At 34.4% G+C, this 27,443-nt stretch overlaps 1 protein-coding gene across 2 annotated transcripts in view; it reads right to left on the bottom strand.

Annotated features, from left to right (window-relative positions):
* Positions 1 to 27,443, bottom strand: part of rorb (RAR-related orphan receptor B) — a 52,792-nt gene that overhangs the window by 11,427 nt on the left and 13,922 nt on the right. The window contains exons 1-5 of one of the 2 annotated variants that reach the window (XM_006626983.3): positions 7,396 to 7,480; positions 5,096 to 5,181; positions 3,252 to 3,393; positions 2,076 to 2,486; positions 576 to 697 (exon numbers count right to left, since the gene is read on the bottom strand). In XM_006626983.3, coding sequence (XP_006627046.2) covers positions 576 to 697; positions 2,076 to 2,486; positions 3,252 to 3,393; positions 5,096 to 5,181; positions 7,396 to 7,435 — 801 coding nt within the window. In that variant the 5' untranslated portion in view covers positions 7,436 to 7,480. Of the gene's footprint in view, positions 1 to 575; positions 698 to 2,075; positions 2,487 to 3,251; positions 3,394 to 5,095; positions 5,182 to 7,395; positions 7,481 to 27,443 lie in introns of those variants that run through there. The other variant, XM_015336664.2, reaches the window with a different exon arrangement.

The raw sequence follows: 27,443 nt of genomic DNA, 5'->3' as shown, positions 1-27,443 counted from the left end.
CCTGGACAATATTAAGAGTAATAATTGAATAAGTTACAGATAGAGTAATTTATGAGAAAATAAAAAATATAACTACACTAAATTGTATAACAATTACAAAATACAAACCAAATTCAATCAAAGGAAGTGTAGTACTGTATCATATATTGTCATGAGGCAGAACAATACACAACTCTGTTTAATATGAGTATATACAATATTAAACCATAATATAGACAATACCTCAATACAATATCCTGTGTTGTATTGCCTACAAATGTACTGTATCTGTATGTTGGAAAGTAAGCTGTCATGTTGGGAAACAGTAGTGCTAACATTCTAGCACAGTCCAATGTGAGGAAGATAAGCTCTAGATCTTGCATTATACAGTATAATTTGCCTATTCTGTTCGTTAGTGTGGACAGGAAGAGTGTTGAAATGCAGTATAGGGAACTTCTAGCTGTTGACAACGAAAGCACTAATCCTACGAAAAACCAGTGGCTAGAATTAGATGAACTGAAGTTCAGCAGGCTTTGAGTTTACCATATAAATTTGACAAATCACTGACAAGGTGATTTCAAACAAGAGTCTGTTACCTTATTCTGATACATTTTAATTTCTTCATAGGTGTGGGTCTGCCATGCCAATTGCTGCAATTCCTCCACAGTGTACTGACATGTCTCCAGATGGGATTTAATAATATTCTGAGCAATTCGATCTGTTTAAAAAAAGAAAACAGGGCATGTCTGAGGTGAATTACTGGGGAAATAAGAATGACAAAAAGCCAAAATGCTGCAAATTATTAATAAAGATGAATTACTGGGCTCCTAAAATTGTTGGCTTTGAAAGTACTTGACAATATATAGAAGTGGCAATGCATCATGTGGAAAGACACATAATTACAGTATTTAGCAGAAAAAGAATGTGAAAAGACGTTGAAAGACATCAGAATTAAAGCATACAAAAGAAAGTCTGGGCCTTAGAGCTAAATATTTTTTTATATTCTAAATAAGAATACAAAAAAAGTTCAAATAAGAAGAGACCAGTTGGCCCAGCTAGTCCATTTGGTAGTTAGTAGTTTCTTTGGGTAAAGAAGTGTCCCTTGATCTCATTCTTTTTAATTTTTAACTTTCATGTAGTTTTCTTGTGTTTGACTTTAGTTCTGAAGAAGACTGCTGGTTTGATGTTGTCAATGTCTGTGAGGATTTTGAATATGTGTAGAAGGTCCCCACATAGTCTTCTCTGTTCCACATTAAAAGAGGTTGTTTCTTCAAACTTTGACTGGATGACACAACCTTAAGCCTTGGAATGTGAACGGATGGATTCCAGAAAAGCAATATCTTTTCCATAATGGTGACCAAAATTGTACACAATTTTCTCAATAAGGCCTTACTAGTGTATTATGCAATCTTAATGCAATGCCTTTTGATTTACATTCTATGCTTTTAACTACTGTATATATCCTAACAGTTTGTTTGCCTTCCTTCCCACATTATCTACTGTATATGTACTGTAAATGATGTTTCCCATTTTGTATTTTATTTGTGATTTTGCTACCTACATGCACAACTCTGCACTTACTGTATATACACTATGTGCATGTCATCCACTAAACAGTTTGCCAAAATTTTGAATTTTATCAAAATCTTTTTAATGTAAATTTCAGTTTCTACAATGTTTGCTAATCCTCCAAATATGGTATCATCCACAAACGTGGATGGTTTATGGACTATACCAACCAATAAACTACATGTAAAAGAATCACAGGTTTACACTGAAAATACCAGGAGTATAAGAAACAAAATATAAGAAATTGAAACAACTGCATTATTAGGCGATTATCATGTAATTGGAATAACTAACCTCACCTGATCACTAGACATGTCACGTGCCTGCTTGTTCAGCCAAATACTATGACAAATGCAGTTGCTGTATTGGTGGTGATTATATGAGAACAAGTTATTTCTGAAGGTGACAAAAGATTTTTCAACTTTTTTACATCCCCTTAATCTTGCCATTTAAAACTATTACTTTACATAAGAAGAAACTGAGACCTGTCAAGTGGGACAGTACCGTGTAAGTGTCCATGCACCTACCTATTTCAGTTATCGTCACACCGGGGGCTAGTTGCCCATCTGTGAAAGAGCTGTATGTAAACAAGTTTGGTACAGGCGTCAGGTCATATATAGGCTCCTGCTTGATTGGCTTGATCCCAGCCATGTCCATCCCTGACTGATCCGGAGAGGGCTGTGTAGAATCCATGCTGTAGAAACCAGTGCCCCCTTCAGTTTTTGGCAGGTCAATTATGTGTCCATTGGAGTACGTCCCCCCGATCTCATTGTTGAGGTTGCTGAGACCGTTGCTGATGCTGCTGGTATAGACGCGGGCAAGTGCCTCGGCCTCTCCGTTCTGCTGCTGCCGCTGCTCTTGCAGCCTCTGCTGGTGCTTCTGCACCTCGGCATACAAGCTGTCCCTCTGCTTCTTGGACATCCTCCCAAACTTCACGGCTGGACGCAAAGACAAACTCGATTAAACACTAGATCATCCGTGCAGGAGGAAGAAAAACATCCAGTTCAGGTACTGGAGTGAATCGAATCATACAAAGCACATGACACGTATTATCTGTTTGCCATTGGCAGCTGGGATTTAAATGAGGAAATCTATATAGATAGATTATTTCAAACTTGCTATGGATTCAAAATCAAGTATAGTATAAATATACAAGCCTTTAAATAGTAGTGTAATATAAAATAAGCGGTCACTATCATGGAAAGTGTTGGATATTAAAGCGTTAAAATTTCATCCAACTATACACTATACAAAATCAGCTACTACAGAAACAGAATTCAGAAGTAATACAGATTAAAGATCGTAAATGCCAAATTAATTTGAAATCTAAATAGAAGCCATTTACATATACACTAAAACTAAAGGAACAGCTACAGTGTGCTGTGACACACCGACTCATCGACAAATTGAACATAGTTCTCAAGACATAATTTGGTAAAATTACTGCTAATCCTTCAATTCTTTGTTTAAGATATATCTGTAAAATATATCTGTACAATCGTGTTATAAATAACAGAACTTCCACTGTTTTCCACAGCAACAATGTCTTCAAGGATTACTATAATGTTTTGATGGTTTTCAAATCATGAATGTGTATTTTACAATCATTTATTTCAAAAGAAAACAGGTCGAAGTATCACTTTTCCACAGATCACGGATTTGATATTGCTTGGGAAAATAAATGTATGTTGCTTAATTCTTACCATCTCGAGACATTCCAAGGGCAAGACACTTTTGCAGTCGGCAATGCTGGCATCGATTTCTGTTTGTTCTGTCAATTAAACAATTCCTCTGGCGAGGACAGGAGTAGGAGGCATTGTTCTGTTGGCTCCTTCGGAAGAATCCCTGAAAATTACGGGAAAGGGGTCCTACATAAACAATGAGCTCCTACCATCCACGGAAAAACAAGTGTGTTTAAAGATGGATGTGTTTCAGAGGAAATTCTCCAGTGGGAATTAGCAATCGCCATGATCTTGGCTCAGTGTTTGCATCTTAAAAATCAAAATCCCTTCCTGAAAATCAACCATCAACTCTGGGATATAGATGTGGGGTGAATGAATTAAGAAAAGTATCTGCTGTACTGTATCTCCTCTACACTCCATAATTTATTGTTGAATTTCAGGTAATCTAGTCAACACAGGTAATGATACGTTATGATAAAAATGAAACTAAATATTTACTAAAAGTCCACTACTTATTCTATATACATCACTGTACTGCAGATGTATATATACACTTTTGGTGTATAGTATATTGCTCATCCAATAAAAATCTTTGTGCAGTATAAATTCAACAATCTGGGTGTTATTTCAGTTCATGACACCTACAAGCTGTTAGTTTACAGTGGTAGGATGCCAAAGAAGCCAGCTAACAAGCCACTAACACAGGCTTGGGTTAGACTAATTGAAAAGTGTAATGATATCCAAAGGGTCCAATTGACCCTGAAGTTCTCAGTTAAAAAAGGCTTTCTTCACGATGACAGGAGCACCATGGTTGTGTCTCTGTTTTTGTTAGCTCATGGCAATACCTGAAACAATTTAAACTACCGCGGTGGTCTGTATGGGATATGTAGCACACCGTAAATCTATCCTGGCAAAAGAATGACTGAAAACCGAGGTATAAAGATATAAAAATAATAAATCACAAGAACACAGAAACTCACATCAAGAAGACTTTTTGATTAGTACATTTTCCCACAGTAGCATATTAACAAATACTGAGTGTCACGGACGTCCAAAGGGACAAACCGTGGGGAGCAGGAGAGCAGAAAAAAACCCATATGCGTAGCGGCGAGACGGGAAAAAGGCCCGGGCTCATTAGTACAAAGAGTTCAGGAATGCCGTATAGAAACCTATGCCCTCAGGGAGCAGATGTGGGGCGCCCTGGTGCTAGGCGGGTCTCAGGACATCCGAACCTCAATGCTGAGCAAGGACAGAGTGCAAGACCCGGAAATATATAGCCCAAGGGAAAGAGAGGGACAGGAAGGACAGCAGACTGGAAACTAGGGACAGGACAGAAAAGGAGCGCCCTCTGGCTGCAGAGGGCGTGACACTGAGGAATGCTTTTTTTTCATTTTTTTATTTTTATATTTTAAATGTTAACTATACAAACCAGTAATTACAAATACATAAATTAAGAGACTCGCTCCTAAAAATGTTATTTACATGAGAAAAGAAAAAGCCAAATATTTAACTTTTTTGACCTTAATAGTACTTCTATATGCGTTACAAACATTTAATCAGACTGGCAAACCAATATAAGCACGAGATTAGTTACATTGATTACATTGAAGAGTATGCTTTTCATAATGTATGGAGAGTAGAATATAACATAAAAGATAACACTGGTAAATTTAAAGCATAAAGCATTTTATCATTTATTTACCTTTTATTTTCATTAATTTATTTTACAAATCTTCTATTAATACTTTGTTAATGTTTCAAGTACTGTATCTTTGAATTTAATGTTTATGTTTTGTGAAGCCTATTGAATGTGAACATTCTACAATACCACACAATACATGAAATACAATGAAGAACTTACTCACCTTACAACCTTCACATGTTATGACGCCGTAATGAATTCCTGATGATTTATCTCCACAGATTTTACACGGTATAACTTCAATTTGTGCTGCAAAGACAACAAATATCATTACATTTAAACATTCTTCTGATGTCTATCTGTTGTTACACAATTTTTAATGCAATGAGTTTGTGATTGAGTAGTGCTAACAGTGCACTATGGCGATCTGAAACACAGACACGGAAATTGTGTATTATGTTACTAGCCAAAAATAATACAATATACTTTACGTATCCTCAGTATCCTAATACTTTCTTGTAAATAATAACAGAAATAAAGCAACTTTGACCATATGATTTTATTTAATTCAAATTTCATAATTGTATGTTGGCTAACTAAAATACCAAAAATACTTTAGAAATGTAAAACACTTAAAAACACATATTATTTAAATCGCCACCTTTTGTTGTATAAAAGTAACCCTTAAAGTTGTAATGAAAATGTCAGGACAACAAACTTTACTATATTTAATTTTCTATTCAATTTTACTGCACATTTTCTAAAAATCGAATTGATAAGATAGATAATGAAGTTTAAGAGCATTATGAATGAAAGAATATAATGTTTGAAATAAAATGAAATTATGATTGACGGTACCGAGAACAACTGAAAAAGTAATCAAAACATTTACGAAACGGACATTTACGAAAACACAGGTATATTACTTTTCTATGCCTCCAAAAAATAATTCAAGAATTTCTTTCATCCATTATGAGAAAGCCATTCCTGCAAAAACTGGCAGAACGTGGAACAAATTCTAAAATCACACAAAGTACAAAGGGACGCCAGTCCATCACAGGGCACCCAGACATACAGCACAAGCACATAGGAACATCTACTAACCTAGCCAGTATGGTTTTGGAAGGTGGGGGAAAAACACAATGCCCAGATAATACCCACACAAACATGGGCAGAAACAGCAAACTCCACACGGAAGATGCCCCAGGCTGGAACTGAACCCAAGACCCAAGATCTTTGAGGAAGCAGAGCCATGCCACTGACACAGCATGCGCAGCATTTTTGCAGTATGCACAGTAATTTACTCCATATCACAAGTACAAAGCTAACATCTGTAACTAAACTTATGAATGATTTCTGCTTGTGATATACTGTCTAAAAGACCCTACTTGTCTCCATATTGTTCTGCTGATACTGCACACCTAACATAAAGAGATTACGCTTCTAATCCTAAATTATTTTCTACACATGCTTCGCTATACTTGAAAATGGCTTATCTCATCCAGCATCCTGCAATTAATCTCCCAGTGCTTTAACTTATTCATGTAAGCCTGTTAGGAATCGGACACTACATCAATTTTCTACATCTAGAACCCATATTAATATCTTAATATTGATTATTAAGGGGCTTCTTCAAATGTAATAAACAAGATACAGGGTGAACAGTATTTTACATCTGTAGTGGAAAACAATGTATTTATAGTAAAAGACAACCATGCTTTTAGAGAAAAGTAAGACATCTTTCTGTAGATTCTAGTTTTATACATTTTATAATACAGAGTAGGTATCCACTGGTTCAACAATAATTATATAACAATCCAAAAATTCTATATAGTATAACATATTTCTGAATCTAGGGGTTGAGAAGCAATACAAAACAAGACCAATATTACAATTGGTTTTACATGACAAAAGGTACACCAATAAAGTGATGTAAAAAATAAACAAATCCACAACAGTGTCCCTTTACAATGTATTTACTAAACCTTCAATGTAATACAATTAAAAGTCAGAATAGAATTCTTGGTTCAAAGTAATTTTGGTTACATTACAGTAATGTAATGCATACAGTATGTGGGCAGACATGTATTTTCTGTGTGAATGGGTTATCTGCCAAATGCATATGTTGTATTGCTCTTTGGGAGACGTGAATGATCTATTTGAACTGGTATCACATGAAGAAATGAAAAAATGTAACTTTTATAATTGCAAATGGTTTATCACATACTGTATCATGTTGCAAGCCCATCAACCAAGTATGATAAAAAACACCAAACTTCAATGTAATACATGTATTAATTGTTAGAAAAACTAGACACTTAAATATAATGGGAAAAAAAAAACATTTATCTTACCCAGACCTAGAGTAAATTAATTTATTGAAAACTACAACAGAGAAGATGCCAAAATACAATTAGATTTCACATTTCTAGAGCATGCAGTCAAATAGTAGCACTTCATACAGTACAGAGCAAATAGCATTTGCATTACATATTAGAGACAAGAAAATAGCACCATGCTTACCTACAACATCTGTTTTCATTTTGAACAGATTCTCACACATATGCAGAGAACTACAAAGGGCCACAGAGTACTGACTTAATGTGCAGACAGCCTCCCCACTGCACAACGATATGGTTTCATAGGATAAGCAGCAGAGCACCATAATGAGATTAAACAAGAAGAAGTGTCGAATATGGAATGTTCCATCTTACTAAGCAGAGGATTGGACTACTAAGGATAATGAAAGTTGTTTCTAAACTTTTGAGTGCTTCTCTCCAGTGAAGTTCTAGTCCCTTTACAGATTTTCTGTGCCCAACAGCCCAACAGCGTAGAATTGGAATTTTCCATGAAACCTATTTGTGGATATAAAAAAGTAGAGCACATTTTGCTCTAGTGCAGAGCAAATATATCTGAAAGTCATCATATCAAATTTGAAAACTTGAGATAACGCAGAAGTGCATTTTAAAGCCTACATTTAAATAAAACTGTTCGGGGCTATTTCAGAGTGTAAAGGAGTTTCATGCATTGGTATACAACCATTCAGTTACCCAGAAATTCTGGACTGAAGTCTATTAATTTTGGAATAATATGTATTTTAAATCATATGATTCCAGAGTTATCACATGCCAATTCCATCAACACTGGCTTTGTCTTACAAAGACTCCCACATTTCCTGTACCCGCACCTAAAAAACAGATTTTTTTGTTTATATTTCAGTTTCAGAGAGCTTTAGAATAACTTCACACAATGTCTAAAACTATACAGTAAATTAAATTACTTCAGAACATACAGTATGTGTGTCACTACTCAATGGATTTAATTTTGAACAAAACATCATTGAAAAATCAGATAATTTGGTATCATAGCATGATACACACAAATTATATTTTGGTACAAGCAAGCTAGTTTGAATGTATTCTTTACCATGATCTACTGTAACTATGATACATTACAAACTAGACAAGCCAAAAACGTAAATGCTGAAGAAATAAAGAAAACAGGGAGTCATTCAGATTTCTTTTATCACAAGGCAGGAAGTGGCAGCACTTTGAATGCCAGGTTTGCTGGCACTCTATCGAACTCACACATTCCAATGAAGGCTGTACCACAAAGAGCAGGAAATTAACACAAGGTTCTGAAATAACTAGTAGAGGAAAGCTCAGATAAAAGCATTTTACCTCACTTCAAGGGTGCTGTCATCAGCCATCAAAGGCAACAGGCACACATAATGGCAAAAACAATTTGGAAAAGTCTCTTATCATCTAAACATGTTTATCGAGCTACTGGCAGTTATTAATTCAACCATATTATGGATCCCAGCCTAAGCCTTTTGAAAATCAGCACTGAATGCACTATTTTCTCTTTGTACAGTAGGTTTGCCAATTTAGTAGATGTAATACACACTTTGAACCAGATTCTCATGTACTAATGCATATAATTCTCAGACATCAAAATAGGTGTCATTAAGTGATAGGGATAACATTAACAAAACAATATTGTTTGTCCCCTTGTATTATCTCTATACTCTATACCTGTAAATCAGGCCTGCAGTAATGTACTGTATGCTGCTACAGCAGTCTGAAGACAATCTCACAATAACCTAGAGTAACACATCTGTACTTACACATATGAACAATTTCCATGGAAAACTAGGTTCTTGGTAACATGAAATTGTTTCCTTTATGAAAGCAAAAACAAACTGATATTTCGGTACATTACAGTAAAATACAGAAGGTCCTCGTCTAGCTTTGTGATTAGGGACCAGAAAGCTAAACAAAACGACAGTAACCTGGGGCTTTTCTACCAAAAGAAAAGAAAGGGACCATAAGGATGTAAACCATGCTAATGACAACCGAAACGGGCATGATTGTTCAACTAGATGTGATGGAATATAGCAGTTTCACTCCTAAACTTAAACATTTACTGTACAGTTACTGTACATACTGTAAAGTGCATCAATACTTTTGCAACCATCGCTTAAATTAACATACTGTATCATGGAAATGTATTAAAAATCATGTGTATTAAAGTGTTTTGACAAACATTGTCATGTACCCATCAAACAGCATTAAAAAAATCTAAATATCTTTTAAAACAATCACAAATACTTAATCATTGAAATATCCATATTAAACATAAGACATGCAGTACATAATACCAATCCTGAGACACTTTCTCTTGTCATCAGCACCTCTCAATACTCTCACTTAACACTTCTCCTTCCAATAATGATTTTATGGATTACAGAGCAATTTCAAGATAAACATGTACAAGACTAAGAAATAAGAATGAGCAACTCAAATGCTATGGTTATGACATAGTTAAGATGACAATGCAAAATCCACTTACTTCCCGTGGTTCTGGGTTAGAAGTAATTATTTTTTGTTAATTGGGGGACTTTTAATGTTTAACGTTGCTAATTGGGGAGTAACTCAATTAATAACAATTTCAAACAATGTTGAACATTGAGATATTAAACTGGGACACCCTATAGCCAGATTTGTTCTTCATTTTCTACTAGGCATTAAACTGTGTTCTTGTCTTCCCAATGTATACTACATACAGTAACAGCTTATTGTAACAAAAAAGATAAAATTATGCTGCAATCAAAACATTATTAAATACTCAGAAATACCAAATTTCCATATTATTGTATTATGGGTTAAATGGCTACTCCCATACTTCTATATCAACCAACCTACTGTATGTCTGTTTTGATTAAAATTAAACATGATACCAACTGAAAAAAGCAATGAAAAGATGTAGATAATCACAAATTTGTGGAACTGCAGAAAGATCAGAAAGGTCTGCTACACTGAACGCCCCTAGTGTTTGAAAGGTATTAATAAATCCAATGGATGTCAGTTTCAAAGGGGCCTCTGCACAAAGGTTTCATGGCATAGCTTGCACCCAGACTAGTTATTCCATCCAAAACAGACACCGGAGAAACAAAAAAACAGATTCTATATCAAATACCAAACCTCTGTCCACAATACAGTTACAGTTATTGTGAAAAAGTAAATTACTCACCTGTGATGGGAATTAAATAATTGAACATTGGAACTATGAAATGTGTCCTGACACAGGCATTGAGCAGTCTCTGTAACATGTAACATGTAATTTCTCATCCTCTTTCCTGAAAGCAATGTTGCTATCAATACCATAAATCCTGTATGTAATGTGACACAATGGCATACATAAAGGAACGTGAGGGACCTAAAGATACAACAATAATGAAATACAGTTCCATACCCTTCATGTTATAAAACTGGCAGGGAACACTTTATTTATTTATGTTATTATCGAAAAAAATGATTCTCCAATGAGGCAATTGAGGCATAAAGACATACAGTATTTCAGGAACTTGATCTCTTCAGTTTTGAACAGATAAGTCTACAAGGGTGCTTGATTCAAGGACAGTAGGGTTTCAACATTCACAAATAGCCAAATTCGCATACAGTATAAGCAAGTGCAGGCCTTTAGTGTCACATAATGTACCACACTACATAGTAAGTAAGATTAAAAGACACAGGTAACCATCCAAGATATGATAAATAAAGTACTAATGCATTTGTTTTAATTTAACTAAAATAACATTGAACAACTAAAACAAACTACAGTAATCACAAACCTATAAAATAAACAACATGGATGCGAGCAATTTCTCTCTCTGACTTCTCAGCTATTCCCCTACTTTGTAAGTATCACACCCCAGTATAATGAAAAGGTCAGTTACACTCAGCAAGCCTGTAAGTCGTCTCCAGTGTGATCATTTCCTTCATCACTGACACATATACAGCAGCTTTCTTTACAATACAAAAACAAGGACACATTGAGATGCTGTGTAGTGGGTACTTGCGCAGGGGGCAGGGCTCATGATCTAAATTCATCTTACAACCTCATCTCTTGCATAGTGAATCTGAAAGTTGCACCTAATCACCTTGAGCTTGGTTTCATCCCACTCTTCTCTTCTTCCATCCGATATCCCACTGGCCAGACCGAATTGCGAATAAGTGAATTCACACATGTCTATTTTGCAGATGTCGAGACCCTACTGTATTTAATATTCTGCAATGCAATGAAAAAGTCAATGGACAGAACTACTTCAGGAAAGGGTCTTACAAAAGGACGCAAGGATATCTTGAAAATCAGAGGCTGTGCATTTAGATCTGAAACCTAAATCCATTTACTTACACAAAGTTGGGAATGAGCTATCCATCCATACTATCACTGGAGATTCCCTTATCTCTCTAAGGTCCTTCAGGAACAGATCTGAACTGAGATAGATGAGAAAAGCTACTTTTTCTAAGACCAATTAGCAACTACCAATCCAAAAAGTAAGATGGCCCACACTACTTAATTTAAGTTCATTCCCTCTAATATGTTGTTTGTAACTGGCTGTTATGTCAATTCGTAAGATAAGTTATCCAAAACTGGACTTCCAATAGCTTGGAAATTTTTCAAATTAAACCAAGGCTAACGAAGTAAAGAAATAGTCATCATTCATTGCTGTTAGTTTGTTAGGAGAAGAACAGCACACACCTTATGATGACAAGGGTTAAATTCCATTTTTGATTTGTGCTGGAGCTGGTGTGAACTCTGCTCTGGCATTTCTTAATTTGAGACCTTTATGCACTTTAATTTGGACCTTTAAGCACAGTACTGGCATCTCCTAGAGACATGAAAAATTCTACACGGTCATTCACAATACAGTATATAACAATTTTAAAGATGGTCACTGTTTCATCTTGGTGACTCCTTGATTACATTTGCACAAAAAAATCATCTTATGTCCACTACTGTATGTGTGAATACCTCATAATTTAACTTGAAGCGAAAAAAGAAATTGGAAAGAGACACTGAGCATTTTGCTGTGCTGTGAAGAACTGAATGCAACTAATATTGAACAGATCTTGTAACACTCCTTCCTCAGAAATGAGGAAAAAATGAAAATAATGAAAAAAGCAGTTTGTCCTTAAAATAAAATACTTTATTTTTGCGATATGGCTACCCATGGGCTATAAGTAGCATGTGTAACACCATTCTGCCACTGCCAGAATCTGAACACTGTTGCTTGCGGGATAAGAACACACACAGTACCACTTCCTGCACAGTGACAAGCTCCTCTGTGCCAGAGACCAGGTGATACACTATTGTTGTGATACACTTCTACAGTATACCGTCTAGGTTTCAAGGGGGTGGTACATTACTTCTTCAACATGCCCACTACATAGAGCCCTATCTCATATATAGTATGGGGTAGTGGACAATCATACAGTCAGATTCATTTGTATGTAATTATAGTAGGTGTTTTTTAGTTTTTTTTTATGCTTCATTGCCTTGAAAATGAAGGCACATTGCCTTGTGTTGAGGGTGTAAATGTTATGCGCATGTCGATACCTTATGTTGCCCCACATACTGTACATCTAATCTGTCCTACTGAGCTCTTTAACTGTGATTTAGAAAATAAAGCAGTGGTTAAATATATTCTTGATTGAATTCAATAGTTTAATAAATGTAATTTTAAAACACTCAGTTAAATCAGTGACACTTTATTTTCCTCTTAAAAAGTCTGATTTCTCCCCTTCATTATTAACTTCCAACTGCTAAATACCTGCACACCATTTAAGAGATGAAAACAGACTTGTGCTTTGGGTTTTTACATTTTTAAGCTTGCAGTAGATTGGATGTTCTTCTCCTCAGTTTGTGACAACTGCACAAAAAGTGTTTCACAAACCTTCACAGTGATTGTGTTATAATTTACCATAGTTTACAAATGTTCAACTGAAATGGTTTAACAAGCCATTCGAAAGAACTGTACACTAAGTCTTGAAAAGGTTTAGGTTTTAAATTAATGAATGGCTTTCTCTCTTAAACTTTTTAACTGTTAATAAATATTGGAAAACAAAAGTTGATCCCGGAAGTCTTATGAAGACATTTACAGTATAAACCTATTCCATTCTGACAGTGTTGAGGAATATAAAATAATAATTTAAAACAACATCAATTAGTAATAGTGCACTGATGCCTCCTTCTTTGCAAAAACCTGAAATATATCTGGTTCAGACCTGACCTGCTATTTTCTCACAATACAACATGCCCCTAAATACCAAATTTATATAACAATAAACAAATGTACACCTGTTCTTACTACAACATCATTATTGTCATTTCGGTGAAGATAGTAGGGCTAAGTGTGTATAACTACAGTAGCTCACATTCTACACTAACTGTACTGTACATGTTAAACATGTCAATTGTTTCAGGCTGTTATACTGTATATTGCATCGTTAAAAATATCTATAACATGCAAACATACAGTATATGTAATACACACATCAAATGGTAGATGTTATATATACAAAAATGGATGTGATATCCAAAAAAGCAACTTCGTAATGAATCAGGGAAAGCATGATAATAATATAATATGATATACAGTACTATAACAATCTCAACACAAATAGAAACACCTGAAGAAGGCTCCACAGCCGAAACATTGTGTTTCTTTTCTTCTCTTTTCAGCATTGGAATAAACTTTTACTTGTTCCTTTCCAAACTGTAAATAATTTCCTAGAGATTAAAATACCTTTGGCTAAAACCACTGTTTTACATGCAATTTAAAGTAATGTAAGAGTTATTTTGTTAAAATAAAGAGGTGCTGGCTAAGCAAAACCTCTAGTGTCAGTTGTTCTCCTGCACAGAATTTACTGTAATACTGTAACAATATTATAATATATGGTGCTGTTACAGGTTACTTGAAAAAAAGTTTCATAGTGTAACCTTACTATTGCAATTCAAAACACCGGATCACTTGCTTGCCTAAGCCTATACAATACCTACAAGTGTTCTCAGATAAATTACATGCTCCAAAAAGTGATCAAAATTAGGATTCTAAGAAAACAAAATGCTTAACATTCCTATATACAGTGTTAGTACAATGAAGAGTATTTTCCTCAAGTTAAAAATGCTATTTTGTAGGTAAAAGCCTGACAATTACACATAAAGTATGGCTCGTATCCATATAGACAGCAGAGCTCATTCCATAACTACTGTACTGTATACTGTATATAAACTTTTACACAGGCTTGAATACTTCCTTTAGAATGAAGTGAAATCATCTATGAATTAGATAAAGGATGAGTTACAGGTATATCCTTTTCTGAAGTCTTTCCCAGTGTTGTAAAGTGTATGGTAATAATTAGGATTCTTAAATTTGTAATAGAAACAACTAATTCTTCTAACTCTGATGCTATTTATACCGCAGGATTTGTCTACATCACTTTTGTGTGTTGATCTACAACATAATTATATACAAATGCAACTCATAAAGATACTGTACCAAATGTGTAGTCTCAGCAATAAAAATTCTGCTTCTTATTGACATATAACAGAGTGAGTTATCAGAGGCAAGAAAGTTGCCAGGATACTAGAGACATACATTAATTAGTAAAAATGAATTAGTGTAAACCTAATTTTAATTAAGAGGTCTCAGGTTGTATACTGTATATTCAGATTCTGAGCAAAGCAAAAAAGTAATAATTCTGAGAAAAGGCTGGAAGTCACCATAACATCGAGGCCAGGCAAGGCAGTGGGCAGATTACCAATAAAACAGTCACAAATACACATTAAATATGTATTTGATCCATCAAAATAACTCTGGTAGCAAATGCATGTTTTAGTGTTAGATTTCCCATTAAGTATTTCTCACAAAATAATGATGTGTACCATTTGCTTCCTCATTGGTGTTGATTTTAATTTCATATGCTTGGAGCCGAGATTAACAGTAACTAAGACTAGGTACTGTAGCAGTGTAGAGTAGCTTTTGGGGCTTTGGTCTGGACTAATTGCAAGGTTGTTCATTCAAAATGTGAGCTAAGCACTATTACAGTACCCTTGAGAAAGGTGCTCCACTTAGATAGTTTCAGTAATTTGGAGCAAATCTGTATACAGTATGGATAAGATTATTAATTCACATGTAGAGTGTGGATAGTGATCACTGCTGTAAGAGTATAATAACAAAGTCAAAAGGTTTAGTTTAACAACAGTATCAGTTTTTATAGGACAATAAAATGTTCTAACAAGACTGAAGAGCATTCCTCAGTAAAGATAAAAAACAATGTCTTAAGGACATTAAATCAACAAAAGCATTTGCATGTCACTGAACAATAGTGTTCTACAAAATATCAAATAAATACAGTACATATTCTATAGCCAGAAAGTAACACTGAACATTAAAAAACGTCAAACTGTGAAACTTGATACTGTAAGATTGAGCTTTCTGAAGTAGAATTCTAACATTTTCCTACAGAGAGAGTTAATCAGTTCAGATAAATTAAAAATATTTTGAATAAGAAAGAATTAGTGGGGTACTCACTTATTCTGCACCCTGCTTAACAGGGCTAATAAAAGACTATGCTTATATTTCAAATTTAATCATAATACAAAATTACTATACAGCAATTTGTATAATCATTTTAAATTAGTGGTAAAATTCATTTTGAATTCAAAACTCAAATTTTGAACGGGCTGTCATTCTGAGCCATTCCCTGTTCGATGACTTAATTCAAGAGTCAGCATTGCAAGACCTTAAAAACTCAAGATGATAAAAAAAATAAGTAAGCCCAATGAACATGATATGTAAAATCAAGTAACACAACACAGCATGAAACTTGGACAAAGAATCGAAGCCTAGTTACTTAAATATATATTCATTTAGGTTAGGATATTGTCTAATTTGCTCTCACATTCAACCTACAGTATTCTTCAGTTATTCCAAACTGAATGCTGGACTATCACAATTAGTTTTCAGATGATCACTTTGATTGGTTTATTTTGTAAATCACTGTGGCACATCTATCCAAAATTTCTAACCTAAAATAGTAACAAAAGAATGTAATAGAAGACACAAATCAGAAGGAACCATTTATAATTTTCTCAGATCAACTGAATTTTATCGAGGCAAATTTTGAAGCAATTCACTGAAACAGCAGGTGAAACATGACTGACTTAAATTTATCTGGTCAAAGCAAATGTTTGCTTTTGGTCTTTACTAAATTCAAACCTGTATTCACAAGGCAGCAAGAGAGTATGGCAGAGTTTGTGAAGGCTTCACAGCGTATATACAGTAACTCAATGGCAGTTACCAATGAAGGACACCACTTTTTGGGGTAGTTCTGTGAATACTTTATTCAGCCATTAAAAAGTGAAATTACTTAATTACTATACAAACTACACAAAGTATCCAATTAACTTTGCATAGATTTATGTTTTACTTGTTCAGCTAGTAAATCAACTCCAATATTTGGTTTTGGAGCTCAAACAATAATGGTATTTTCACACAATTTTAATTTAATGCCTTTATCTAACAGGGTTTTTCAGGAAGATGATGTTCATTTATTGTGCTGAATAGGTTCTATTCTGATGCAAATCTGCTCTTATTCAAGCTTTCATGGGGAGGCTATCAAAGCTTACTATGCATAGTGTAAGCGATATGAAGCCAAGAAACTGAACTAATTGATTTCAAATTGTCTGAAGTACTCTTGAATACCAGAAGGCCTTTTGTCCTTGAAATACTTGCTTAATTAGGGAAGAAAAATAAATACAGTTGAATTTGTTGTGTGCAAGATGCACACATTCTGTTTTTAGAAATAAATCTAACTAGACAAACTTCCTGTGAGGGGTCAAAAAAGCTTTTCATTCTGCTTGTGTTAACGAGACTACATATGGGCTTTGCAGACAGCGGCCTAATCCACAAATACTTTTTCATCACTTCTATGTCACAATGATAAGATGTCAGATTATGATTACCGTAAGACAACAAGCCCTTCTGTTAGGTGCAGGATACATGTGCAAATGGATTCCTGCACCACTCTACCAGCAGGTAAGCCATGTGCTGTAAATTCCCATACGTAACTTTCCATGACTTGCACAAGACACAGTAGACACTTACTGTACACACACGGCACACATGCACATTGACTTCATCAAGGAAAGTGACCAAATACCAAATGTGACAACTAAAACACAATTATGAAAATTCAAACTTTAGGGAATGCGCACATTGGGTAAGTATGGGTAAATGAAAAATATCAGACTTACTAGGCATCACTACTGTTTTGGCAATGAGATTGGTCCCTTCACTCAAAACAAAAAGCAAAACACAAAACAAGCCTTCTGAAAATCAGCGATATTTCTCAATTTCTATAAAGTCTCGATATTTCTTAAAGTCTTATCTTACCTTATTTTTAAAACAAAGTCATACACTCACATTAAAATATAATTTTAAGGATCGCCCTGCATTCTTGTTCCACTTCACTTATGGCAGGCACTGAGAATGACCACAGTACAGTATATCTTCAGGGAACAAAATAAAGATGTGCCTGATTGTTTGGATTCTTAAAGTAGGTTTCAATTAGGAAAATGATTTAAAATGCATTCCAAAATGTATACTGTAACGCATTCAGTATGATTCTCAATCATGTACAGTTATTACCTTAACTTTCTTTCTTTATTCTACCTGTTCTTTACCCTAGGATAAAAACACAGAAATCCTGAAATATTGATATTACCAAAGCCAACAAATATTGCAAGGAATTTATCTGAAATTTAAAATTAAAACAGATTAAATTAAAACTTTTTATTGGAACGTTTTCTTTGCAGAAGGAAACAGATGCAACTATAAAACAAAACACCTTATTCTATAGATAAAGATACACTGTAAACTTTCAAAAGACTACAGAGGTATATAAAGTAGAGGGAAGCACTCATCTTCAGCTTGAACTTTAGTGAAGAAGCCAAAATAATAAAAGCACAGTTAACAAAAGGGACAATAGTGTTTTTGTATGTCCAAGTCTTACAGCTGCCAGGTGGCTAAAAGAGTTTTTTTTATAGCTCTGGAGTTCCCAGTCCTGACCAATAACAGCTTCCCAACTAGACAGCATCCTTAACTCAGCCATTCAAGGCAAAGGAAACTTGAAATGTTATTTGAAAATTCAGCCACATCCCTGAAATGGAGCACTTTCTTTCGAATGGTACCGGGCTAATTACAATGCCTTTTATAAACCAGTTCCATTAATTCTCACAAATCATCATAAGGTTTATAATAAATAAAAGGCTGTCCTATTTGAAATATACTGTATTTGAGGTTACACAGTTCGAATGGCCTTCAGCTCTTTTGTTAACTTCATCAATACAAGCCACTAGATGTCACTAGATGCTTCACATCCAAAGGTCTTTAAGAACATAAAATAATTTCAGTGTATTTAAGTATTTTGAATATGAGTGTAAGAGTAAATAAATGTCATATTTAAAATGTTTATTTACATACATTGTCAAGGGATTCTGAAATGTTATGTTTCACTGAACCCTTGCAGGCAGGTTCAGGCATTTTGTGTCAAATGTAATGTCCCAGGGACACTTATATATAAATTCATGAATAAAGCAAAGGTTACAAAAGAGAGAAACTACTGAGAACTACAGTACCTAAATGTTCATCTCATTAGAAATAGCAGTTTCAGACCTTCTAAGAAAAAAATAGTCATATTGAAAAAAAGCAGTGAAGTTTGAGGGTTTTTTCCATTCATAACTTTTAAAGGCACTACAACAAATGTATTAATCTTGAGCGCTTCTAGTACCCAAAACACTTCTCCCACTTCCATGCTAATCTCTCAAATACAGAATTTAGTACTTCCACTGTCTGCGGCATGTGGTTGACGGTTTTATACCTGAGTGAAATACAGTAAAACCTCAGTATTTGGGAAGGTTAGGTACTATGAAGTCTCTGGTGAATATGCAAATGGGGAATATGCGAATATAGAACTTAACACCTTGTTGGGGAAATAAGGTATGGTTCCGCGGCTCACAAAACAAGCATTCCTTAGTAGTTTTGTTATAACTGTTAATTATTTTAGAATACACTAGAAATAGTGATAGTAATATGGGTAGTATTTTTTAATTACAGTACTGGAAGATTCAACTTATTGTATGTGCAGACAAATAAAACAGATCAGTATTAAGGTATTATAGCTTACCCTGTATTCGGGATTGTTTTTGCTGTTCTTTTTTTTACAGTGCATTTTCTTTACTTTTCACATCATGTTTTTTTAACTATTACAAATGCAGCACCACTGTACTGTAATACAGTTCATTGCAGCACAGTAATAACAAACGATAAAATAAAATAATTATTCTCACTCTATTTGTCTAATTCTGGTACTTACTACAGCAGCTTCTTTTCTTATCCTCTTCTGCGAGAGAACTGAGACTGTGATAACTTTGGGGACCACAGAGTTTTATTTAACGTTTCCTTTATTTGCAGCACAACACTGAGTCATAGGGCACATCAAAGACTTTCTTCATGGAAACTGCATAACTAAAAGCATAACCCACAACGCACTGTTACATAAACATGTTAACTGTTAACCTTTTACTACAGACTGGGTGAAGAATGGGGATTCTGCACTAGTGGGGTGCCTGCCAGAAAGCTCCTACTGTGCAGCCTACAAATACAGTATGTGCATATGGAAATTAGTGGTCACAGACAATTTTTTGTGAATAGGTGAAATCTCAAATATTGAACTCATGAATATCAAGGTTTTACTGGATAAGGTAAGGATACTTCTAAACTATGATGCTACTGACCAAATTAAATGTATTCATTTCTGATAAGTTCTTTATTATAACTACAGTGAACCGTTTACCTTTCAGACTTTCAGACTCAATTTAACTCAAGTAAAAATCAAACGTGCCAAGAAATTCACCCTAGTATAGAACACTGCTAAATAAACATCAACTTTAACATCATCTTGTCTTTTAAAAAACTAATGTTCCTTTAATGCTGAGAGAACACTGAATCTAAGAGAGCTCAGTGACACTGCATTTGATTATTACATTATTAAAATATGATGAAATCATTGATTACATAATTATACATTAGACATTTTAAATAAAGTAATTTTGCAATTGTGTTTTATTCAAGACATTTTAAATGACCTATAATGTAAATGGTGTAATTTAAAAAACATATTTCAGAAAAAGTAAACAACTATGGTGATTTTGTAAGTAGCCATGTGTTTCTTGACACATTTTTTTAAAGGAAGGAGAAAATAAATATATTTCAGTTATATTAACCTTAGTATTGGTTGTAAATGTACACTATAATCAGCCTTATTCAAGGAGCTTAAATAATGAATGTCCATGTAAATTAAAATCACATGCAGTGCTGAAGCATTTTGTTAGGAGAGGTTATTATCACCATGTTTAACAGCTGGGATTGTTCAGATTGGTATGATGCACACTGGATATTTATCAGACTGAGACTACTTTTATTCTCCATGTGTGCATGTGGTGCATAGCATCTCCCTGTTGGCTTGGGTTCAGCTGTCCTGGGCAGAGAAAAAGCTGTTCTCATCACTGATTGGAAGACCTGACAAGGGCACAGAAGGGGGCCACTGGCCATAGTCCAACACATCAATGAAGTGCCTGAGCAGCATGAGGAAACCCTTTACAAACTGCCAATTGAAAATTTCACACAGTGAAAACACACATCACCTGTAGGCTGTTTTCTGCTGCAGACTCTCAGAATCCCTTAACACACAGACACTGTATATGATTACTGTGTGCAACTGTACTGTATACTGCGTAGAAGTAGGACTATACTAAAACTCTATACACTGCAAATACTCTGAAGTGTGAATGTCTACCATGAGGAAGAAATAATGCTTCGGTTCATATTTGAAGTAAAAGTAAAAAGTAAAAAAGTGGAAACTAAAAGAAGTAATATAAGCATAAAGTATTCTAGCTTTATGCTTTAGCTTTATAATTAGATTTGTATCTAATCAGAACCTAATTAGATAATGTTCCTCCCCTGGACTCTACAAATCAGTATTCAGGACCAAACATTGGTGAAGATGTTTGACAGAGGTAAAGCTTACAGTATATAGACCATTTTTAGGCATGCATCTGAGTTGATGGTTTCAGTGCTGGGTCTGACAATATACAGTATACTTTATTCATCCACCTGTCAAAAACCTCCTGCTATGCGAAAAATGGAAGCAAGTCACAACACTGTACGCCTGTAACTATCAAGTGACATCCTGTAAATGCATGAAAATCTAATTATCTTCAAACATTTTTGTCACACTTTTGATTAAAAATCTTTTTTCTATACACAGCATTTACTAAAAAGAAATCCAGTTCAGATTACGCATCCTGACAAACTAGTAGAAATAATGTTTTTGTTTTTTAAAACCACAAAATTACTAGTTAATGTATTAAGATTACAACCTGGTATACAGTACTGTATGTACCTTAGAAACCACAAGTTGGGTGATATGCTACAATAAGAAAGGCTTAAAAAGATCAAGAATAAAGGGATTATACTTTGTTGCAACCAAAGACATGTAGGACACTGAAGCTCTGGTGAGAGCAGTATTGGAAGCCAGCAAGTTAGGCAAAGAAAATATCTGACTTAGCTTGTGATTTAAAAATTACTCTAATTTTAAAGAAACTAGCACAAAAGTGAACATTTAATGAGCCCAAGCTTGTGATTTTTTTAGTGTTCCTGTACAACAAACAGGTATTGAATTCCTAAAACTGCAATGTTCAACCACTGTTGGAACACTATAATTATTGTGCAGTCACAGATGAATCTGGCCTCTGGGGTACATTAAAACCACTCAGTCCTGCCTGGTTATATTCATTGTAATTTCCTACGAAGTACTGACAAACAGTACCCAAACAGAACAAAAATTCAAATGCTACCAACTTGTAATTGGGTGTCTACTCCCAGGGCTATCCTCAGATCAGGTATTATCTCATAAACATTTTACTGATTTATTAAGGTCAATTGCTGTTCATGTGTTTAATATTAATTTTCAGATATTCATAAAATTATTATTTTCATACAAACATATCATAGTGTGACTATCTTTAACATATTAATAATCTACTACAGCAGTTCAATGCTGCATTCAAAATACATTTGGCTTCATTATTAGTTTTGCTACATAATATCTTCTAAATTATTTAACTGCAAAGGACCTTTTGGGACACATAACTCTGTAAAGACCCCAAATGCCTTTTTATATGTGAAAAGGCCTCTTGTCTAACAGAATGACTATAATTATTGTGTATTACATGTGCATGCTGAAAAGCATGTAAGAAACGGAAACTAAATAAAATGTTTTGGCTGCATCTGATGAAAGTGCAATTTATTCAGGATAAAAACAAAGAGGTATTTTGTGAAGACTACTTAAAAACATTATTATTGTTATTTTGGAAGACTAACAAGAATAACAAATTCCCTGAATACAGTATGTACTATAGTGCAATCAGTGCTACTGTATGATGGATTTTTTAAATATTATATATAGGTCATATTATATATGCATATGAATTGATTGAGAACTATTATTATTAATTCAAGTATTATATTTTAATATAGTTTAAGTAGGGAGCTATGTCAGCATGAGTTGGCTGCAAACTAAGTTTGTTAAAACACAAACAGAAACCCTGAAAAGTCGAAGATGCTGAAAAGCAGAAAAAATAAATGTGTTTCAGCTGTTGAGCCATCTACAGGCATCACACACCTGAAACAATGTACTTCTTCTGCTTTTCAGTGTGGAATTTACCTTCACTTGCTAGCTCCTTATCTTGCAAGATAATAATAATTAACAAATTCCACTGTTTATAACAGTGTCGATGACTGTTACAAATGTAATGTAATGATGGGAAATTCTCAAACAAATAAGCAACATATTTCATGTGATACAGAACACCAAGCTATATTATATTAATGAACATAGTATAGAGCAGCACAGAACCTTTGATCTATTCCAGATTAATAATAGTTAAATAAAATGTACACATTAGCCATTGTGGTAATTGAAAGATGTGCTGAATTAATTTTGTTCATTTCTCAATCTGAAAGTATAAGTGTGGAAGCAAGTCACGAATGACAGTAGCACATTTTAAAAAATACATATTCATGTAGCTACTTTACATTTTCAAAATACTCAACAGAACATACTGTACAGTGCCTTGTAAAAGTACTGAGACCTTTGCATGGTTTTCACATTTTTTTGCTTTAAAGCTTGCAGCCAGGACACTCTGAAATTGCAATTAATATTTGTTATATAGACACACTACTCCACATAATAAAAGCAAAAAAGACTTAAATAATATTTTTTTAAAATAATTAAAAAGTGGAAAGTCATGTCTTCATAAACATTCAAATCTTTTTCTGTCACAAAAATAATTTAAGTGCAGAAAACAACTTTAATGTTACAATTAGAATTAAATGAGGGACCTCTGTCTGTGAACAAGAATAATAATAACCTTTATTAATAGAGCACCTTTCATACAGATAGCAGTTCAAAGTGCTTTACAAACCAAGCATAAAAATAAAATCTTAAAATTAAGAGATACTGTATACTGCACTTTCAGTTGTAAAGGAAAACACAGTAATACAGTAAAGCATCATAAATGTTAATTTATGCTTGGAAAAGAAATAAATAGAAATGAGGAAAGTCGTAATAAAATAAGAACAATAAAAGATCAATAAAAAAGAAAGATAAATACATAAAGAAAATAATAGTGGTTCACTTGATTACAGATTAAATACACTTCACTCTGTAAGGTCTCTCAGTCAGGTAGTGAATTTCAATCCAAGAGTCAACCATGAAGACCAAGGAGTTTTCAAAACAATTCAGTGATAAATCTGTATAAAGGCACAGATCAAGAGAAGGACAAAATTGGAACACCTTGATCAAATGCAAAGCATTACACCTGATGCAAACCCAACACAGAGCATCAGTCAACACCATTCTTACTGGTAGCAGCATTATGTCACACTGTAGTTCTTCTCATCAGTACGGATTTAGAAGACCAAAACTGGTGGGAACAAAGACGAAGCAAAGCACTAGCTAATCTTAGAGGAAAACCTAATTCAGACCTAATAATTGAACGCCTTATAGCAAGACAATGATCCAAAACACAAGGTCTAACTGACAATGGGGTTGGTTAAGAATAAGAAAGCTAATGTCCATGAGTGGGCCAATTAAACACGTGACTTGAATCTTCCTGAGTATCTGTGGAAAGACATGAAAACTGCTGTCTGTAAGCAATCGTCAAGCAACTTGTGAGAACCTGAGCAAATCTGTCAAGAAGAATGTTCACTAAACTGATGTGTAAAGTTAGAATAGGCATGCCCAACAGACACTAGGTCTTGCACAGTTATTCTCCTCCCTGCAAAGTATTCACTTTTGGTTGTCTTAGCAGCAATCATGACACTTTGAAGAAGAACCTTTGACATTTTTTCCACAACATGAATCAATAACAAAGTAATGCAGCAGAAATATGCTGAAAGCACATAAAAAATAGATTTTAAATACAACCAGAAAATTATCAGTTCCATTAGTATTCAAATCCTTTGCTACAACAACTCTAAATCAGTTGAGCTGTAAACCCTTTGAAAGCTCAAAAATTAGTGTAATGATCCCTTTCTATGTGTAATCAAAGTGGTTTAGCTCATTTCAGAGTAAATACATCTGTCTCTGTAAGCTACCACGGATATTACAGATAGTGTATAAAGTTCAACATCTGAAATGTGATTCACTGCTCACATATCATTCGTTTCCCAGCCCATACAGAAAACTGGCCTGTATGGGTGAGTGGCAAAAAAAAGCCATTTCTGAAAAAGGCTCATCTTACTTAATTCTCATATGAGATGTACTGCTGAAATGTGACAGAAAGCTTTACACACAGACAAGGCAAAATAGGTCTTTTTGTCTAAATGTAAAGTATTATGTCTGGTACAAGCCCAAAACAGCAAATCACCCAGTTAGCACCATCTACTGTATGTGTATGGCAGCAGCATCATGATAAGGAGATGCTTATCAGCAGTATACTGAATATGAGCTATGAAAGTCATATGGAGAAGCAATCCAAAGTACAAGGCCAAATTCTCACTGGAATGGCCTGACAAGAGGAGAGTTATTGTCCTTGAAATGTCCAGTCAAAGTCTTAACTTGAATCTAACAGAAAATGCAGTCCACCAAACAATCTTTAGAAGATTTTAATAAATATATATGTATTTTTTCACATTGTAAGTGAAGTTTCCTACAGTCACTTGTCATAAGATTCTGTATTTATTGTTTATACTGTGTTATGTGTGTTAAGAAATAAAGGATGCCAACCCATCACATGGCACACTCACAGGCACAACTTGAAGATACTGATTAACCTAGCCAACACGTGTTCAGGAGACAAAACTGGAGGAGAGGAGAAAATCCTTGCAGACACATGGAGAAAATGCAAACTGCACACAAAAGGTGTGAAAAACCAGAATCGAACCCAAAATCCAAGAGCTGAGCAGCACTGACCACCACAACTCTGGGCCACTCCCCCCCCCCAAAAAAATGATACCTATAATAGAGAAATGTATGTGTGAGAAAATAGCCAAAACATTCCCAGCCAAGTTACAAGAATACAGCTGGGATAAACAAGGCTTGCTTTATTTTGAAAATGATGCCTAGTGACAAGCAAGCCAAGTTTATCCCAGTTGTTTCTTCTAACCTGGCATCTGTTTCCCATATCCTCACTTTCACTGGCTTTCTTTGTAAAATGGGCATTTTTTTATGCTCACAATGTTTTGGTTTTTTTTTTTTGCAGATTATGGACACAAATCTAAGCATAGCATAAAGAATCTGTAGCTAAGCATAAAGTCATGGCCCTCAAAAAAAAAAAAACTGCAACTATAAGTTAAATAAAACAAAATACTGGAGTTTGCATAGAAACCCAATTAATGTGACTATAAAAAACAAAATGCAGTGGTTTTATGGCAGGATAATATTTCATATACTGTATACTGTACATACATATTCTAATTTCCTATATTTGTAGCCATCACATATACTGGGTTAGACATATTGTTGTTTACAGCGGACAAACATGTACTACATTTAATAAACATTTGCTTTAGAATAAGATTTTTGCCAGCAGCAATCACTTAAATTAGGTATATGCAACATTTACAAAATGACCTTAACAAGACATCCTGCCTCAGGAGACAAAAAGCTACAAACAAATTATCCTGCCAGAAGATGCCCATTTTTAGCTATGCCAAATGTTTTGCCAGCAGAACATTTGATAATCAGGTTAGAACCAACAGTATGTTTATAATATCAGAGGATTCCTTTATTTAGACTTGGCGCACTAAAAACAGTGTACCACCATGCTGGCTGAGCTGCAATCCGGCTTCATTCAAGAAACTCCTGGATGAGGTCTTCTGATCATTTATCTGGTAGAAAACTAAACAAGCTTACCTTTCTTATGTTTTTTTAAAATAAATTCCATCTATATGTACTGTATTTATTTGCAAGTCCTTAACACTACTATCAGATTTTGTAGAACCTTCAATATTGTACAGCAGAAGCACCTTCAATGTTAGTTATCTGTGATAAAACTAATAATAGTCTAGAGTAATAATTCAATTCCACTGGAATCCTTTAGATGCCCCTTATGGGTACCTTTAAAGGAGCAAATCAACATTAAGAATTATAATTTTCTTGATCAAACAGAAAACAAAATGAAAAAATATGGAGGTGTATTGAAAATAGTTGCCCATGATATGAAAGAAACAAGGGTAGCAGTTGTTTACTATAGCCTACTGTACAGTGATATTTCATAAAACACTTGGTAAAGAAGAAATTGACTCTTAAGCCGTCACAGTACGTAAGATAAAATAGAATCATCATTTTAACCAAATGAAAAAGTAGCCAAAAGCAGAATAAATTAGTGGTAAGAGACAGTTAGAAATAACAGTGATTTCCCCCAATTTATTTTTATTTAATTTATTTTTATTTACAAAAAAAAAAAAATTCTCCCCGATTTTTACCCAAACTTTTTTTCTGTATCTGTTTCCTTACTAATTCTTTCTCAAGTCACAAAAATAAGACACAGATTTTCAAAGCAGGGGCTTAGGGAATGTTCAAAGCCTGGAAACAAGACAGCAATCAGCAGATGGGCCACCTCCGTCCTGCAGTTCACTCATACGAAGGGATTTTACA

Source organism: Lepisosteus oculatus, chromosome 3 (assembly GCF_040954835.1).
Source record: "Lepisosteus oculatus isolate fLepOcu1 chromosome 3, fLepOcu1.hap2, whole genome shotgun sequence".
NCBI classification, from domain to species: domain Eukaryota; kingdom Metazoa; phylum Chordata; class Actinopteri; order Semionotiformes; family Lepisosteidae; genus Lepisosteus; species Lepisosteus oculatus.
This window is presented reverse-complemented; position numbering and strand designations above follow the sequence as displayed.